The sequence below is a fragment of the Conger conger genome, chromosome 2 (assembly GCF_963514075.1).
Source record: "Conger conger chromosome 2, fConCon1.1, whole genome shotgun sequence".
NCBI lineage: Eukaryota > Metazoa > Chordata > Actinopteri > Anguilliformes > Congridae > Conger > Conger conger.
The window spans coordinates 66,317,070-66,336,456 of record NC_083761.1 but is presented as its reverse complement, the minus strand read 5'-3'; the positions used below and the strand labels follow the sequence as shown (position 1 = coordinate 66,336,456).

The following is a 19,387-nucleotide window of genomic DNA, read 5'->3' as shown; positions in this document are numbered from 1 at the left end:
CATTAAGAAGGCTCATTAGAGCCTAACGTGCAGTTAGAACAGTTCCGTTCTTCTCTTGAGTGCTGTGAGCCCAATTAAATCTATTAAGTCTGATGCAGGCTATGCTGTACCCAGTCCATTAGTGCACCGTCCTCTTCTCTGGGGATGTGCCTGCTGGATGGAGCAGATAGTTAGCGTCCAAACGGTAAGGCCCAACACGTTTGAAACATCACGTCTGGCACAGAGGCGTTGCAGGGGCCCTGTCAGATTTTAGACTGTAGACTATTTAACGGAGCAGTCTGTGTGGCTTCCATCTTTCTCAGACTCAGCAGGGATGGTAATCCCTAATATACCGTGTGCACGTCACAACTGCCAATTACAATGCTGATCAATACTGTGCACAGCAGAACTCAAAAGCAGACCATTAAAAATGCTGTTCTACTGCGATTTAATATGAGATTAATAGATTGAGTGTAGACTTAAATGTGGTCAGCACTTCACTTATTTCATGTTTCATGTGTACAATTAATCAGATGAGTAATTCAATTGAAAGGGTGGTTTCTCTGTAGAACAGTGGTTACAGGGCACAGTGAAAACATTTGATCTTTTCATAATAGACTCTGCTAAAACACTAAAATAATCATATCATTGTAGTTTTTTTTTGTCCATTTTTCACAGTTCAATTGGTTGTTCGTGATTGATGCCTTCAAGTCACTTTGATTAAGTACTGCATTACTTAATTGTTCAGGCAAGTAATTGGTCACAGTTGTTGAGGGCACTTTTGTAGCTGAAAATCAAGCCTCATGATGATGAACCGGGCTGTGCCAATGTACTGATACTATCAGTGCACAAATACATTTCAGGATGCTGATATCTTATTGCCAGTATTTGTATGGATACGACTGTATCACTGCACAACAACACAAAGTATATCTTTAAATTACTAATCTTATAAAGGTCAAACTTGCACCCAGCCTCAGCTGTCAACAAGAGATTAGCCAGCAATGCAATGTTGCTATGGTGCATTTGTCCCCATCCTCACTAAGACAAATGTAGCTAGCCAATTACAGTAGATACACACACACACACACACACACAACACACCGTCCAAGGTCATCACTGATCCCTAAACTGCCGAGATATTATAGTTAAACAGTACATAAAATATAGGAAATTGATTGCCGTTTCATGGCCTGTAGTGAAATAAATGTTCAAATGTACCTTCATTTAAAAAATGTGTTTTTTGTTAAATACAAATATTAATAAGAAGTAGCCTGTTTTGAAGTTGTGTATGAAATAATTGTTTTGGGTAGAAGTCCTTGATTAAAGAATATGGAAAAACAATATGAAATGGAATATTTAGCACATTTGATGAGTTAATGGCTTAAATTGAATTGCCTGAGAATGCAAGGACCACTTTCATATTCATGCAAGATCTCACCCACACATTGAGCTGTAAGTGCTGGCCAATTCTGTAGTGTGGCCAGAAGCTTATTTCCTGTGTGTATGATTGTGCAAGCAGCATTGCAGAGCCTAAAATTACCTTTGAGAGTCAGAATGAAAATAGCTCTAGTTCTTTCTTCATTAGTCCTGACTTTTCTTGTCCTGTCTGATAAAAAAAAAGAAGCAATACATAATTTCTGAAGCAATACATCAGTGGTGGTTTTGCATGTTGTTTTATTTATTTCCCGGTGGGAAGTGGCATTTGTGTGGGAGAATGGGGCCCTGATCTTCCTGTTGGGGAAAGATTGCATACTTTGTGCGTGAGAGACAGCACGGCTAGCTCCTGTTCCTCCACCAGTAACGGCCCACAGATTTACACAGGGAGAGGAAGGAGTGAGGGAAGATTCCTTTTAGCACATTACGTTTTCTCCATTTCTCTTTTTCACCTGTGGGTGGACAGAGCTGCATGTATGTAGTGACCTGTGTGTAGGCACAGTCCTGTAGTGCTAAGACTGGCTACATTCTCCAGTCTTGCCGCTAATGCGTAGGCAAAAGCAAGAGGGTACATGGATATGATTGAACAGAGTGCTCCTCGTGTGTGGCTACCTATTATGAGACCTCTAAATAATGAGAATCTGCATACTATTTGAATCTAGTTTACTTGCTCTGTTTGAGGTTGGTTCCCAGCTATACTAAAATGGTGGGTATCATTTTTAGCTATTTAGTACAATATTTCTGCACCTCGACTGTATTTATGTGGGAGAAGTCCTCTTTTGGTGTGTGTCGTCCGTGCCAAACATCAGCTTTACTGCTTCCTCCCTGTCGCCATTTTGAAACAGGAAATGGATGGAACCTGTTGCAAAAGAGAGGAAGTTCAGGACTTCGACATTGGGTAGAAAATTGAGTGCTAAGAAACTGTCATACCGTCGTACTATAATAAACTTATCGTCTTTCTAGGTCTCATTCATTGCTGGAACAGGTAAACATTAGCATTAAAGCAAAGCGTATAGCAGTGGATCATACAACAGAAAGATTAAATAAATGTCAGCAGTACCCACAAATTAATAATGAAAAACAGCCTCGCTCTTTTGAGTGAGCCTCAGCTCAGTACTTTTTTCCAACATTAATTTTTATGGCACCGCCTTCCGCCTGTTTATTGGCAATAGATTCCCTGCAGGCATGCAAGCGACTGAAATGAACCTTTGAGTTCTGCGATGGGAGCGCTGTTCTAAAGGGTACTGCTGACGCTGTTCTTTTAGTCACACTCATAAATCTGTCTGCGTCCCATTCCTCCCAGACTGTGGCCTCACCCTCCGATCAATATTTACTTCAACACATCAGCACCCTGATACCAACAATGCTCTCTTGGGGCTACGCTTCTTACCTCTGTGAGATATATAGGCTCTCAGATGTATGGAGAAGTGAGCAGGAAAAGCAGTGTTAATCTGAGGCTGGGGGGCTGAAGGGTTGGGTGTTGGTGGCCTGTGCTGTCCCGTCCCGTGGGATCGGAAGGGAGCAGACAGCATTGTCAGGATCTTGACAATAACAGGACGGGAGGAGCTGGAGGATTAGCCCGAGTCGGGGATCACACACAAGCATTCCTGCGGCATCTCTATGGAGGCAGCGGGGGTAAAGAAAACGCTCCACTTGGCTGACATTTGCGCAGGTTGAGAGAGCTTTTGTCGAACGGCGTGTCATGGAAACCCAGCTGTTGCCGTATGCGGCGGCATATACCCCCGAGCTTCTCATAATCTATGTGATGCGCTCGCTGTAACTTTGCTTGGGTGTCTGTTGGATGTTTCTCCTGACCCCACAGAGGAGGATATGATATTAGATCAATGAAAGTAATGGCACTTTAAAGGTGGTACAGGTTATGCATGTTAAACTAGGAGACATAGGTCTAGAAAGAAGTTACAGTTCGAAATAAAAATATCAGACTGTCAAATCAGACGGCAAACATAATGTGGGGCGTTCAGAAAAGCTGCCCCTTTTCATCTTTTTGTACTGAAGTGCTGAAAAGAGTTTGAGAAGCATTCATGTGTGAGTGCTTCATGGCTAAAGTAGGTCTGGCTCATATCCTGTGTTAAATCACACATTTTTATTTTATCTATAGATAAAATGGCTTTTGAATCTTAAAAGGTAGGACTATTCAGGAACAGCTCACTTCTGAGGGTGAAAAATATGATGAGGGTTGTTTCCCAAAATATCCAGGACTCCTTTCAATGTTGGCAGGGAGAAAGGGCTCTTTCCTGGATGATAAAGAGGAATTTGGTCTTCCTGTTGTCTTTGAATAGTGCCGCTGTTCATTGTCCTCACGTGGACTGGAGGAAGCAGGGAGAGGGACACGGCTGCCTCCAGCCTCCCAAACTGCAGGCCACGGACACACAGGCGCACATAAGGGGGGAGAAGTGCTAACGGGCTTATACGGCCTCAAATGAGAGGCCTGACAGAACAAAGCAATGAAGAAAGAGAGTGAGAGAGATGGAGAGAGATTAGGCGGAGAGGGAGATGGTGGCGCACTCACTAATGACCATCTTAAAGACGCGGCTCTCCTTCAGTTACCAGATGGCCTCGCTGAGTATGTCTTGTGACATTACTTCTCAGTTATATAAATATTGTATAAGGTTAGTATAACCGCACAATTTATTGGGCCATTAGTTACTTGCTTTAGTGTCGGTTCATGGCGAGGACAGTGTTTGTCTTTAAGGGGCCTGCCATTGCTCTTACTGTTACATTACATTATTGGCATTTTGGCAGACACTCTTATCCAGAGCGACGTACAGTTAATTAGACTAAGCAGGAGACAAGCCTCCCCTGGAGCAATGCAGGGTTAAGGGCCTTGCTCAAGGGCCCAACGGCTGTGCGGATCTTATTGTGGCTACACCGGGATTAGAACCACCGACCTTGCATGTCCCAGTCATTTACCTTAACCACTACGCTACAGGCCGCCCCACTGTCCCCTTAAAGTGGTGAAGATACTCGTGTCGCGTTATTGTACCCACTTGTTTGTCGTTTATTCCCCTGCAGGAATCTAAGGAGGAGCTGCGCCCTCGTCTCTGTATTATTAAGAAGGGAGATGGAGGCTACGGCTTCAACCTACACAGCGAGAAGACCAAGCCGGGCCAGTACATCCGGGCCGTGGATGAGGACTCACCGGCCGAGAAAGCCGGCCTCCGGCCTCAGGACAGAATCGTTCAGGTACTGTCTGCCCCGTCTGAACTGGCTCTTCACTCTGTCAGTTCAGACGTGCATGTAGTATGGCTTTAAATACGTGTGTGTGGCTGTGTGCCTGCATGTGTGTGTTTCATGGTGGCACCAGTACGTAGATGTGACGGGACTGAAATAACTGTTGAATAATCCCATTACCTCAGCCGTGGAGCAGACATGTTTTTTTCCACTTGACCAGCAGTAGATACTGAGCTGATACTAAGCCTTACCAATGCTGGGAGCCTTTTGTTGTTGTTGTGGGACTCTGCTGTAATATGTGTGGTCTAATCCACTTTGCACAGCGCTGTGGTAGAAGTCTGGGAGTTAGAGGAAGCCGATAGGAGTGCAGTCTCTTTTGCGCTTGTGGGATGTGTTGAATCAGGCATGCTGATATCTGTGCTGAGACTCTTTGCTGTCTTTGGTTTGGCTGTAACTGGGGCCAACAGTCAGAGCCCTTCTGATATCAGTTCAGCTGCACAGGGGAACTCGGCCTGAACCAGCGAGAGGGGGGCATGAGGTTTATAACTTGAGGAGTTATAAACCTTGTTCTTTGGGACATTATCCGAGTTTGACCTTGGCAAATCTGATTAAGCAGTTTCTGCTATTTTTCATCAAAGTCTGAGAGCAAGTGTGATCTGTAAAGTCTGCAGTAGACTTGAGCTGAATCACTTGAAAGAGATAACCAGTTTCGGTAGCCCACCCTCTCTAGGCAACTCATCCCAACAGCTATGGAACATTTCTGCATTTGAAGAATATCCTGTTTGCGCCTATGTGTTATTACAGGAATGCTTAAAGAGGGAAAGGGAGGGGGAGCAGGAGGAGGAGAGAGGGGGAGGCCCGATAGTGTGGCAGAACAGGATGAGAAATTAGTTGAGCATGAGTAGAATCTCCTGACTGGAGAGAGTAGGCCTCCCACCCCTCGGCACTGCCCTCGCTGTATGAAGGGGGCTGAGGGAAGCTGTCGCGGTGTTTACCGTTTCTGTATTGTTCGCTTTCCTCTACACGCCCCTGCTAAAAGTGAAGCACACCCAGCTCCCTGCGCATTCCCAGGCTATCCGTCCCCCTATACAGGAAGCCCCGGCCGCCACAGGGGCTCACGTCTCCATCCAGTAAACCTCCACTGGACAGACAGCGCAACAATAGACATACATTCTGCTCAGACCTGCGCCTGCTTTACCTTGTTCTGTACACTGATGAGGCCTCGCCCATAAATAGTCATGTAGAGGATTGTGTTGACAATTGTAATGAAGTGCAGGGGTCTCGCTGCCCCCGGTGGAATGTCGAGGGCAGAGCAGGGCAAAGCGCATTCCTTAACGGAATGGAACTCTTTCATTGTGGAATGCTGTCTTTTGTTCACATTTATTTTAGCAACGTGGAATGGCTGTGACTTTGGAATTATCTGTTTATTGCACATTTTTTGGTTCCTTCAGGCACTATTGAAAGAATGAAAGGGTGAAAAGAATTGCTTTGTTTGAGGGCATGGTTAGACGGAGCAGTCATAGCTGGTAGGTAAAAATGAAAACTAGATTTACTTGTTTAGAGATGGTAAAAAGTCAGTTTCAGTGCTTTTATCTGATGAAAGATGCATGTTAGGGTACCGTTCTAAAAAAAAAACTGTGGGAGTTTGTAGTGTTTCACAGTGGCCATGTTGTTTTCTGAGTGCAGTCTTTAGACTCTTTAGATTTCAGTTATTAGTCAGCAGCAGGTGCAGCTCATGCCAGGACTCCATCTGTGTTTCACAGACTGAAACTCTGAGAGGAGTGAGAAGCTCCCCTTCTCTCATTTAAATGTCAAAGCTTTTGCTGCTGTAGGTCGCAGCATGTGGAAGCTACCATTTTCTCACTCAGGGGTGATATTTTGTGAGTGTTCGATAATAGCTCATATATTACACAAACAACATGCACACATTCTCTGTCTCTCTCACACACGCCCTCTCTCATATACACGCATGCATACACTCTCTCTGTCAATCGCGCACACACACGCAGACACACACACACCGTCACCCTGCTCTTGCTCTCTCTCCCTCTCAGTCTCTCTCCCTCTCTCTCACATGCACACGCACACACATACACACACAGTCTCTCTCAGATACACACATACACTCTCTCTTTCTCACTCACACGCACATACACACACTCTGTGAATCGCACACACACACACACACGCACACCCATCCAGTCTCTCTCACATACACACATACACTCTCTCTTTCTCACTCACACGCACATACACACACTCTCTGAATCGCATACACACACACACACACACACAGTCTCTCAGTCTCTCTCACATACACACACACACACACACACACACACACAGTCTCTCTCAGATACACACATACGCACACTCTCAGTTATTTGGCTGCTTTTAAGCTCACTCAGAGTGGAGTGTAAGTTCCTTGAGGATTCTGAGGCCCCACTTCAGGCTCTGTCCCATGGGAATGAAGCAGTGCTCTAAAGTTTCCCAGGGGACTTAGAGCAGCAAATGGACTGAAGACTCCTCTAAGCACGGAGCTGGCCCCAGCCTCACATTAACTTCATTCTGCACCCTGTGTGCCTGGTCCATGTCATTTAATCTGCTCCCCGCTAAAGCCAGTGACATGGAGAAACCAGTACGAGGAACTTCCTCACTCAAAGTTCAGTAGAGTTCTGCAACTTCCCCTCTTAGTTCTTCTACATTCCACACAGAAGGATATATTACAGATATGGGTGTGTGCATGCCTGTGTGCACATGCATTCATGTTGAATACAGTTGACACAATATTATCCTCTCCCAGTATCTGGAACTGGTCTGATGCCATGGGTGAACAGGTCCTGGCATGGATGAATGGTAATGAATTGTGAGATTAAAGCAACTCTTCCCAAATTCCAAAGATTAACTAAGATTTATTTGTAATTGTCAAAATGCTATCTCTGGAGCGTATGCATATTGCGTATGTAATCTTTTATGGAGAATTTGAAGGAAAATCAATGTCTAATAGGAGTTATGGCAAGAAGTATTATCCAAAGAAGTCAGTAACGCTTTACATGACGCATGTCATCATAATGACCCACATAAACAGATTCTTAGGTCTTAGATAACAATGTCATAAAAGCACTGATAATGCATTATTACACCATATGGCACAACATGTGGTTAGTAAGCTGCAAAAAAATCTGCAATTCTAAAACAGTTCACAGTGGGTGGTGGGCAAATTCCAAATGGAAATGAATGCGATAACATTTGTTATTTTAATGGATATTTGACATAGTTTAACGTTTTATTTGGTTGATCCCGAACTCCCTTCTTATCTTTAAGCTATTTGTTAATTGGAATGCATTATTCAGAGAAATGTGTTGTTTTTTTCTTGTGGGACATTCCTCCCCTTGCTTCACTTCACTGCTTTCAATCAGTCTGTAGCTCTCTACCAGCGGTTCTGTGCATCCTATTAGACTCACATTTCATATTGAGAATGGTCTGTGACTGACAATGCCAGTGTCACAGTGCCCACGTCACAATGCCCACATTACAGCGTCCAAGTCACAGTCAAGTCACAGTGCCCATGTCAGAGGCATTTGGCTCTGAATGTAACTCAGTTAGTCAGACTTGTGAAGTGCAGTGGCGCACAGTGTGCTGATCTCCTGCCTCTGTCTGTCTGTCTGTGTGTGTGTGTGTGTGCAGGTGAACGGGGTCTCTGTGGAAGGGAAGCAGCATGCGGACGTGGTGGGCGCCATCAAGGCTGGGGGTCAGGAGACCTCCCTGCTGGTGGTGGACCCTGAAACAGACGCCTTCTTCAAGAAGTGCAAGACCTTGCCCACTGAGGAGCATCTCACAGGTGAGACCTAATGCACAGGAGGACCATCTTAACCGAAAAAAAAAACATGTAACAGAATGTCTTCAGCCTCTTTATAAAAGCAGCAAGAACCCTTTATGTTCTGATTTATATTTAGTGCAGCAGTCATAAAGAACAAAGTTGGTGCAGTGCCCCATTTGGGGGAAATAAGCAGTCATTCCACTTGAGGAAATAAGGAATCATTTTGGGTCTTGAATCATCCAGTGTTTCTAAAATGAAAATCTCACAGAGCGTCCTGACCCTCCTTCAGCCCACTGGGACAGACAAAAGGCCGGTTTGGCCCTGCTCCCGGTACAGCGTGCAGAGGGAGAGATGCGGAGAGATGGGGCGTGTGTCTTTCCCGCAGCGTAGCTGTCTCTTTCCCTTCGTTCTCACACTCTCTGGCGGCGATACCCGCTCGTGCCACCGGTGGGGCTGTCTCGTACCCCGGGCTCACTGAAGCAGTTAAACATTAAACCATGGGCGGGCGGCTGGCGGCTCCTCGCAGTGTTGTTCAAAGTCTCTTTTCAAGGATAAGTCATGCTGTGACCATGGCAACAGGGGTGGGTTACTGAGATGAGTGAGCTTCGAGGGAATTTATTTATTTGCTTTCATTCGTTTCATTAATTTTTGTTTATCGCAGTAGCTGTGCGGAGATTGTAAAGCTCAGTCACATTTACTGCTCAGAAGTGAACTGGGAAATAAATGACAGCCATTTTGTCTGTTATTATTACTATTATTAGGCTATATTTATTATGGTATTCTCTGAATTTGAAATGGCAGAAATACAGATGAACAGGTTCTTAGTAGAGGATTGGCCTGTTTGTGTAGTACATGAGTCACACTATGGGTATGCTGCCCTGAATGAACTTTCCCATGATGCCATGTGGCATGGTGAAACTTGTGTTTTCAGTGAATATCTGCCTGTAGTTAGTCACATATTAGGATTTATGCTGGGTTAGTAAAATTCAGGTATTAGACTGCGGTCAGTGCAGTCTGGTTAATGCCATAAAGTCAATATGCAGCTATTTTCATTGACTGGTTAATATTTAACTTGAGATGGGACTTTTGCACTGCTGCCTTGCCTCTTATTGTTTTTAGTGCAGGCCTATTGATCATGACTACAGTGTGCATGCAGACAACGTTCTGGCCTAGCCCTCTTCCTGTCAGCATATGGGCTGCCATTTCCTGTTCACTGCGCCCGCTCTTGTCGGCTGAGAGAGACGGCTGAAACTCAGCTCTGCTCTGTAGTGTAAGCAAGCCCAGACCTGGCCCCCTTTATCTAATCTGCTACACTTGGTTTGCTTTTATTTGTACGCTTGAGGCTTTGCTGTATTTTAGTGCACCAGGGGCTAAAGGTGAATTGCCTGGTTGCCCTGAACCGGTGTCTTTCAGATAAGGTCAGATTGACCCTTTGAAAAGTAAGTCTTGGATTCATATCAGATCTGTCTTAGGCCAAATGGTTGGTTCATTCTTCAATATGTGCTGAGTTAAAGTAGAATTTCTTTCCCCTTGCTTCTTTATACATGTGTGTGTCCTTATGAGGAATGCTGCAACATATTGAAAATATGTATATATATTTGAAAGTATAATGATAATTGTTTCAAATCAGTGTGCAATATATTAAGATACCTGAAAGCTGCAATAATATATATATTTTCCCATATTATACCTACGGATTAGCTAAACAGCCAATTGTGTGGCAGCAGTGCAATGCTTCAGTTAATGTTCACATCAACCATCAGAATGGGGAAAAAATGTGACTTTGACCATGGAATGATTGTTGGTGGCAGACAGGGTGGTTTAAGTATCTCTACTGATCTCTTGTGAATTTCACACGTACTAGTCTCTAAAGTTTGCAAAGAATGGTGCAAAAAAAGGAGAATGGCCAGACTGGTCAAAGCTGACAGGAAGGTGACAGTAACACAAATAACCACACATTAGTGGTATGCAGAAGAGCATCTCTGAACACACAAAGCATCATCACTCTAAGTGGATAGGCTACAGCAGTAGAAGTCTAATAAATACCTAATAAAGTGCTCTGTGAGGGTATGCTTTCATTTTCGTTTTTCAACATTTTCAATTCGGTTTCGGTGAAGGTGAAACCTGTCTGCTTGTGTAACTCACCTCACACTCACACACAGACAATCAGAAGAACATAAGACTGACAACCGCAGTCCATTCAGACTCATTATTTCATTATCAGTAGCTAAAATAAATCAATACACCTCTTACACCGTCACGCAACACAGTCGACGACAGTCAGGCCTTCAGGAAAGGCCTTTGGTTGGGTAAGCAGGGTTAGAGGAGAATGTGACTGGTGATACTGTGACTGAGGTGAGCTGGCAGTGGGTGGATTTATGAGTCTGTTCATTGCTGTGCTCCGGCCTCTCTCTCGAGCTGCTTGTGGGAGAAGTTGAAACGGTAAGGCCTGAAGGCCTTTCCCTCCTCTGGACTTATTTTCCCAGTGCGGGTAATCCGTTTAACCCCCGTCGACCTTCACCCATGACCTCAACAGAGGCCGTTAGAAAACAATCTAACTCCCTTTTGGAACTAAGCATGGAGGCTTTTGGTTCATTGCTGTTTTAGCGAGACTGCACAGTTGCTGAGTCTCGGAGGAGGCCTAATTTGCATTTGCTCTGTTTCAGGACCTCTGCCTGAGCCTGTTGTGAACGGAGAGGTGGAGGACACGGTAAGGCCCTTCTTTCATTCATGTTTGTCATTTACTGTTTGCAGTAGAACATTGTGACATGCAGTCGAGCAGTGGTAACCAACCTTGTTCCTGGAGATCTACCGTGCTGTATCTACTCTAACCCTAGCAAAGCACGCCCCATTCAACAGCTAGAGATCTTGTTGAGCTGCTATTTAGTAGAGTCAGGTGTGCCAAATTTGGGTTAACATAAAAACCTGCAGGATGGTAGATGTCCAGGAATAGGGCTGGTTACTACTCCACAGGGTTGCAGTACACAACACTGAACCCAGGGTCACAAATGGGCAGTGGGAGCTGTTTTTCCTTGATGTGAAGGATCATCAATCTTCCATTGTTGGTGCGCTGTTTGTGGACTTTTGGCTCTCTGATGGAATCTTTGTTCTTGGGAGAAACAAAGGAACTGAAGACATCCTGAGTGGCAGGCAGAGAGAAGGGGCTGCTCGGTCCCGCTGGGTGGTGGAGGGCGGGGCTCCCAAACAACCAGACTTTTCCTAAAATACAGGAGTTCACTGACCGGTCAGACCTCTGCATGTTGTAGCTGTACTTCAGAGGTCCTGACATGGATGTGCCTCCCAGCTAGTCTGCTAGGTTGGGGTCTCGTACCTCCCACATGGAACCTAGGAGGCCAGCCACTGTCCTCATGAATGTGGACTGAGCTTTGGGTTATACCCCTCAGCTCTGGCCTGGCTGGTGGACTGAGCGTTGGGTTATACCCCTCAACTCTGGCCCGGCTAATGGTCATGAGCGTTGGGTTATACCCCTCAGCTCTGGCCCTGCTGGTGGACTGAGCATTGGGCTATACCCTTCAGCTCTGGCCCGGCTAATGGTCATGAGCATTGCGTTATACCCCTCAGCTCTGGCCTGGCTGGGTTTTCTGATTCACATAGCTTTTCACTTACTCCATTACTGGCCCACTGTATCCAGTCATAGACCTACTGCAAAGAGTTTTGGGGGAGTTTGGGGCGGAGGGGGTGGGATCTGAGCTGAAGCTCAGCTCTCAGTGCACCACACTCAGGTCTGATTACAGGATAGCGCTGGAGACCGAAATCCTCCACTCTGAATCTGTGGCTCTGTGGGGTGCATGCGGGGCTAACCGCAGGGCGCTATCAGGAGGCATTCCTGTGTGGTGATGGGGGAAGTGTGGGGATCATCCCTCTGTGGAGAGCTCCTGGGGTCACCATCTACATTCCCTTATCCTCACACATCCAGGCATCCAGTGGGTTTTATCAACTCAACATTCTGATAAGGTTCTGCTGCCATTTCTCCAATTCCAACTGCAGCTCTGCAGCTATGACTCTCAGCCAGTGAGGCATAATTATGATACATCCATGTTTCAATACAAAATGAATAAAAATGTAATGTGCTGTTCTTACTAATGGCAAATAGCAAAGAGTGTTAACTATTACTGTAGTTGGTAAGTTAATTGTTTAAGGTTAATTATTAAAATGTTTTGCTTGCCTCACACTAGCTCATGGGTCCTGAAACAGATCAGTACTGTTCAGTACTGCTAAATAATTTACTGAGGTTACCATTAGATTTAGATCAGACATTTACTGCCAAAACAATATTGTGCAACATGTGCGAGTTTCTACATACTAACGTAAGATAGTATCTCCTGAGGCTGCATTATAAAAGGTACTATGTTTAACTGTTGCCTCTCTTTATGTAAGATCAGTTGACCTTATTTGCACTCAAGACCAGACTGTAGTTAGCTTGATGCACAATGCTGTGATTCCTGCCTTTGATAAGATTTTGATCTGTATTCAGGTTCATGATGTTTCCCTTAAATAAAGTCTGCCTTTTAAAAAGTAAATATCTTCAAAGATTGCTGTACAAGATGGGTATATGAGCCTAAACTATAAGCAATAAGCTAGCTGTTTCTACACGTGTTGTTTGGTCCTCTAGTAAGACCTCTCTGTAGTTAGTGGGTTGACTTTAAGTGAAACGCATTTTGTTTATTTGGTCCTTAAATCCTTATTCTTGATTGTAATCCTTACAAATCCTCCCTTCTTACTATTCTATCGACTTGTATCACGTTTTACCTAATTGTAAGATTGTGAGGGGGCAGCCTGTAGTGTAGTGGTTAAGGTACATTTTTTTTTTTTTTTTTAAAGCATCAGCCAGATAACTCTGTATTTTAAAATGCTCTTGCTTGTCGGCCGAAAGAGTACAAAAACAGCCCTAGTTATTTATAAAAGGGAATGGGTTTGGCTTCATGGTCAGGGAGTGTGAACAGTCTCTGAGGTGACCTTAATAAGTCTGACCGGCTCTTCAGGTGACTAACACACTGAGCAGGTGGGCATCATGGGGAGACGCAGGGATGGATAAATTCCTTGGGTTTGTGTATGCATGCATATGTGCAATGACGTTTAATAGATTTGAACCGTCTGAAAAACTAACTTGTGGCCATTTATCGAAGTACTTGCGTTAGTGTGTGCATACGTTTGTACACGTGCGCGCGTGTGTGTTTGTTTGTTTGTTTGTTTGTTTTTTCATTCATACGTACGTGTGCGCATGTGCGTCACTGTGTTCCAGTCCTCTCCGTCAGGCTGTGCTCCCTCCCTGTCTGTAAATCCAGACTAATCTGGGTGACTTCTCTCAGAGGAGGGGGGGGCACCAGACACAGTTTCCCACACCAGAGCTCCTCCAATGGGAGTAGGAACATGGGGTGGGGGAGTGCTGAGAAAAAGCACACTTTATTTTCTCCTGTCTTCACATTTTCAAAAAGAAAAAGAAGAAGCAGGTGTACTGAAGTCGCTGCAGGCATGTCCTGAAGGTAAATCAAAGCACTCGTGCTCACAGAAATCCTTTCTGCTGTAATCCTTCAGCGGTATTTGCTTATAATCCCCCAACATGACTGTACACACTCAGATCTGGAGCCAGGGGCCAGGACCCTCTGGACGTATGGCAGGAATAATGCACTGACAGACTGTGGGTGACATAGGGACCACAGGAGCCCCTACTCCCAGCCCTGCTGGAGTGTAATAGGAGCTTGTCTGTGACTACACTTCCCATCAAGCCTTTCCCTACTGTAGTCCAAAGCCTGCATTTCCTTTTTCCTGTTCACTATAGTTATCACTGTCAGATGCGTTTGTATTGTATTTATGTAGTTATTTTAGGCCTGTGGAAGGACTCCTCCTGTGAATTTAGTTCTTGTCAGTTACAGGCAGAATATAAAGAGCTATTTTGTGAGCCCAAGCTGTCCAGCCTTCAGTAAGTTCATTAGGAGGGGATTAGATATGGGAGAAGGTTGAAGGGATCAGTGGCAAATGCAGTGCCTTTCTTCCTGCAAGCATTTTTAATTTAGCTTCACAGTGAGAATTCAGTGTCATTACTAAAACGCTCAACGCTCAAGTTGATACACCCAATTTCTTTTATTTTTATTTTTCTGTTCTTCTCAATGAATGCGAGTATAAACGTAATTAACTTGAAAGTCCTTGGCTGTTTGGTATTTTGTTTTCATGAAAGGATAAGTGTGGCTGGTAGAATCTGGGAGAGGATTGAGAGACTGCTGGCGTGTCCTCGACTCGGGTCAGACAGGAGAGGAATGTGGAGCAGAGTGCTCGGTCACTGGGGGACCAGGGTGTGGAAGCTCCCTTAAAGCCCCTGGCTCTGGAAGATTATCTATAATGAGCCACACAGCCTTCAGTGCATTGTACTGCAACAACCTCTCCTCATCGCTTCACCACTGCTCATCTGTGCAGCACTTTGTGGTCAAGCCTGCCCTCTAGTGGTGCGACTGCTCAAAACACCTTCCTGATCATTCATGGTTCATATTATCTTCAACATCGACTCAAAAAAATGTAATTCCAGTCCTAATAATTATACAGTATGTGCTGTTTGTTACAATACAGTAAGTATACTGCCTTACAGCTGTGAAGATAATCTGATAAAATCATGTAAATAACTTGAATGGGGGAAATCCAGAGACGCTTCAGACCTCACGACTTACCAGTCTCTCCTGGCGGCATTCTCTTCCGCTGTCACTGCCGCCAAAGCAAAATACTATCAAACACAAATTCAGAACTCCGGTTCTAACCCCCGGAAACTTTTCTCTATTTTCTCCTCTCTCCTCAACGCACCGCCTCCTCCTCCTCAGTCCTCCTTCGCTGCTGATGACTTTGCTGATTTCTTCGATGAGAAGGTCACAGTCATCCACAGATCCTTTTTCAACCACCGCCCCCCTCACTGTGCCCTTCCCCCCCCTCTAGGCCCATCCCTTCCTTTTCCACTTTCTCCCCCCTTACAGACTCTGATGTTTCTCAACTCCTGCTCTGCCACCGCCCTACAACCTGTGCCCTTGACCCTATCCCCTCTTCTCTTCTCCAAACTATCACACCTGACATTCTCCCATTTGTCACCTCCCTTGTCAACTCCTCCCTGTTTTCCGGCTGTTTTCTGGCATCCTCCAAGAGGGCCCACATCACTCCGCTGCTAAAAAAGCCTACTCTGGATCCCTCCATCATCCAGAACTACTGCCCGGTATCTCTTCTTCCTTTCCTAAAACTATAGAACGAGCCGCTTCTACTCAACTTTCTTCTTTCTTTTCTAACAACAACCTGCTAGACCCCCATCAGTCTGGCTTCAGATCGGGCCACTCGACAGAGACTGCGCTCCTCTCCGTCAGTGAGTCACTCCATGCCGCACGAGCAGCCTCCCTCTCCTCTGTCCTCATTCTTCTAGATCTCTCTGCTGCCTTCGACACTGTGGATCACTCCATCCTCCTGTCTGCCCTGTCAGCAACGGGCATCTGTGGCACAGCCCTGGACTGGATTGAGTCCTACCTCTCTGGTTGCTCCTTCCAGGTTGCCTGGGCTGGTTCGGTATCGACACCTCGGCCCCTCGCCACAGGAGTTCCCCAGGGCTCAGTCCTAGGCCCGCTTCTTTTTTCTCTTTACACTCGCTCCCTTGGCCCTGTGATCACTGCACTTGGGCTATCCTACCACTGCTACGTGGACGATACCCAACTCTTCATCTCTTTCCCGCCGTCTGATACGTAGGTTTCAGTCCGTATCTCTGCTTGCCTGAGGGACATCCAGAGCTGGATGGACAACCACCATCTAAAGCTCAACCCAGGCAAGACTGAAATGATATTCATCCCTGCTAAAACCTCTCCCCATCTGGATCTCTCCATTTCCCTTGGGGATACCACACATACCACGCCGTCACCCAGTGCAAGGAACCTCGGCGTGGTGATGGACAGCAGACTGTCCCTTTCTGAGAACATTGAGGCAGTGACCCGGTCTTGCAGATTCTTCCTATACAACATACGGAGAATCCGCCCCTTTCTCACCCCCTACTCGACCCAGCTCCTGATCCAAGCGATGGTTCTGTCCCGCCTGGACTACTGCAATTCCCTCTTGGCTGGCCTCCCAGCGTCCGCCATCAGACCCCTCCAACTCATCCAGAATGCAGCAGCTCGTCTGGTCTTCAACCTTCCCAAATACTCACACGTCACCCCCCCTGCTTACTTCCCTCCACTGGCTGCCTGTCATGGCTCGCATCAAATTCAAAACATTAGTGCTAGCCTTCCAAGCAGTTAAAGGGTCTTCCCCAGCTTATCTACAAAAAATCATCAGACCCTACACCCCTGCCAGACCTCTTCGTTCAGCCTCCACAGGCCGCTTGGCACCTCCACCTCACGCTCACGACTACTGTCTGTTCTGGCTCCACGGTGGTGGAACGAACTCCCCGTTGAGGTCAGAACTGTAGAATCTCTCCCCACCTTCAAGCGCAAGCTGAAGACACACCTGTTCAAGCAGCACCTCTCCCCATCCCTCCCTACCTCCCTGTGGACCTTAATTGTTGTCTCTTTGACTTGCTTTGTGTATCGGTATTTTTAGTTGGCGAGGTAAGCAGTGTTTGGATAGTTAACTTTGGTCACTTTTGTTCTGTTTCTTTGTTTCTTTGTTCTCAAAAAAAAAGAAAAAAAAAGGGCCCTTGTCCTTATCTTTGTTGTACAGGTAGCAGTTGAAATTGTACTTCCCTCTAGGGTCTTTCAGCGAACTTATCCCTGGTTATGGGTATGCACTTTGTTGTACGTCGCTCTGGATAAGAGCGTCTGCCAAATGCCAATAATGTAATGTAATGCACTTAAGTTCTTGTGTGTTTCAAATGACTGTGGATAGTCAAGTCTGCTAAATGAATGTAATGTCGTGTAACCAAACTGCATGTCTTCCATCCTCCATACAGGTTAACGGGAAAGTGGCCAAAGAGCTGGAGACCAAGGTGTCCGTCAGTCCCTCTCCGTCCAGTGCCTCCTCTAATGCTTCCCTCACAGCTGCGGCCCCCGCCAGTACCCCGCCTGAGGTAAAGGCCCTCACACCTGCAGCCGTTTGTGTGTGTGTGTGTGTGTGTGTGTGTGTGTCCTGACCTGAGCCAACCTAACGCTGTCTCCTCTCCTCTCCACGCCAGGCCCAAGAGAAGATGGAGGAGAAGGCGGAGGGGAAGGAGCCGGCTGCGGAGGCCAGCCTCTCCCTGACCATGACCCTCCAGCAGGCCAAGGAGCGCGCCCACCAGAAGCGCTCAAACAAGAGAGCTCCACAGATGGACTGGAACAAGAGAAATGAACTTTTCAGCAACTTATAAACCTGCCGCTCTGTCCTCTCTCTCTCTCTCTCTCTCTCTCTCTCTCACACTCACACACACGTACAACACACACACACACACACACACACACATATACATGCATGTCAGAAAAACCACTGTGGGTTTTCCCCACTTTGTCCTTTTGCAAAACCAGTGAAATCAAAAGCTATTAATAGAGAACAGTTTATATTTCTAAAATATAGACTAAAAATGAATAAATAAGTAGGAAAAAAAGAAATGGATGACAAAATCACATGAAAATAATCTATATTTGTATCCAGGTGTTGTGTAAAAGGAGCAGCCATCAGTAGCTGAGTGTATTTGAGTGGAAGATGGGCAGATGAGGGGAATGTATGTGGAAGGCCCAGAGAGATGGCTCTGTGCATTTGTGTTCTCTGTGTGCTGATGGAGGTGGTCTTTGTATCTTGTGATCCATGTGAAAAGGATTTGTTTTTGTAATTTAAACTATGAGAACCTTTGCGGCTAGCAGGGATGCAAAACCTTATTTTGATAGTTTTCTTTGTCTTCATTTTTGCAAATCTCACAAAGGACCTTAGCTGAAAAGGTGCTTGACCACTAACTACAACTCCAGACGACATTTTGTAAAACTGAGCCACGACCTTCCATGTACCTTTGTGTTTGTTTTGATTGTTATCTTTATCACTGGAACCATATGAACCCTGTGTAGGTGGACCAAGTGGCTGGCGAATGAATGGAAACCCAGAGACATCAGAGTGGAAAGGGCTCTAAAAGCAGAATCTCATTTCCTGAAACATTTCTCATTCTGCTGTATTTTACTCCCTATTGTAGCTTGTTGAAGCTCTACCCAATATAAAATGTGTCAGAAGCAGGTTATACAAAGATCTGTGTGCATTTTAGGGGGTCTAAATGCAGTCATGAATTTCATTTCAGTTTCAAGCGTGAGGAACAAAGGTTTCTCCTATTGTAAACAGTACATCCATTTTATGTGTGGTTGTAGACTGTCCTTCCTTTCAACTTCCTCAACCTCTTCGGTTATTGCATATCAGTGTTTTGGCCTCAGAAATGCGAGATTTACTTTTAAACCCTTGACAATCAGCCTACTATAATACATTGGTTTGAGGGACCAAACTAGGCTCTTAGCCCAAATCTATTCTGTCCATTTTAGCCATAATAGAACAAATTATGGCAACCAGCGCCAGAGTTTTAGTGACGTAGTTTTGAGAGGCGTGAACTTATTTAGTGGTTTTGGACCTATACTGTGGTTGTTACTATTGTAAATTTTTACTGTTGATTTTTTTGTTTTCTTCTTGCCACTAGCAATCTGTTGAAATTTGAGATTATATATTTTTTCTTGTTTTCTCTTAGATTTTTGTATTCATAAATGTCTGTGAAACAAAATTTTATTTTGCGATGTCTGTTAAAATGCCTCAATGCATTGAATTACTTTTGAATTTTATTTTGCCGCTTTGTATTGAAATTGGTTACCTGCCCCTTCATTGCAATTATAAGCATATTGCTTCTCTTGTCACTTGCTAACAGTAGCATTTTAAAAACGGTGCATGCTTGTGTATGTGCATGTACATCTGGAGGCTACATGTATATTGACGACTACTGTATTAAAATTTCAATCACATCAATGGTTCACGTCATCTTTTCCTCTG

General features: G+C 45.2%; 1 protein-coding gene across 1 annotated transcript in view; it reads left to right on the top strand.

Moving 5' to 3' along the window:
- The window catches only part of nherf1a (NHERF family PDZ scaffold protein 1a), a 36,479-nt gene extending 17,120 nt beyond the window's left edge, over positions 1-19,359 (top strand). The window contains exons 2-6 of the mRNA XM_061230110.1: positions 4,450-4,620; positions 8,296-8,449; positions 11,095-11,138; positions 17,349-17,465; positions 17,571-19,359. Coding sequence (XP_061086094.1) covers positions 4,450-4,620; positions 8,296-8,449; positions 11,095-11,138; positions 17,349-17,465; positions 17,571-17,744 — 660 coding nt within the window. The 3' untranslated portion in view covers positions 17,745-19,359. The remainder of the gene's footprint in view (positions 1-4,449; positions 4,621-8,295; positions 8,450-11,094; positions 11,139-17,348; positions 17,466-17,570) is intronic.
- The last annotated feature ends 28 nt before the right edge of the window (positions 19,360-19,387 follow it).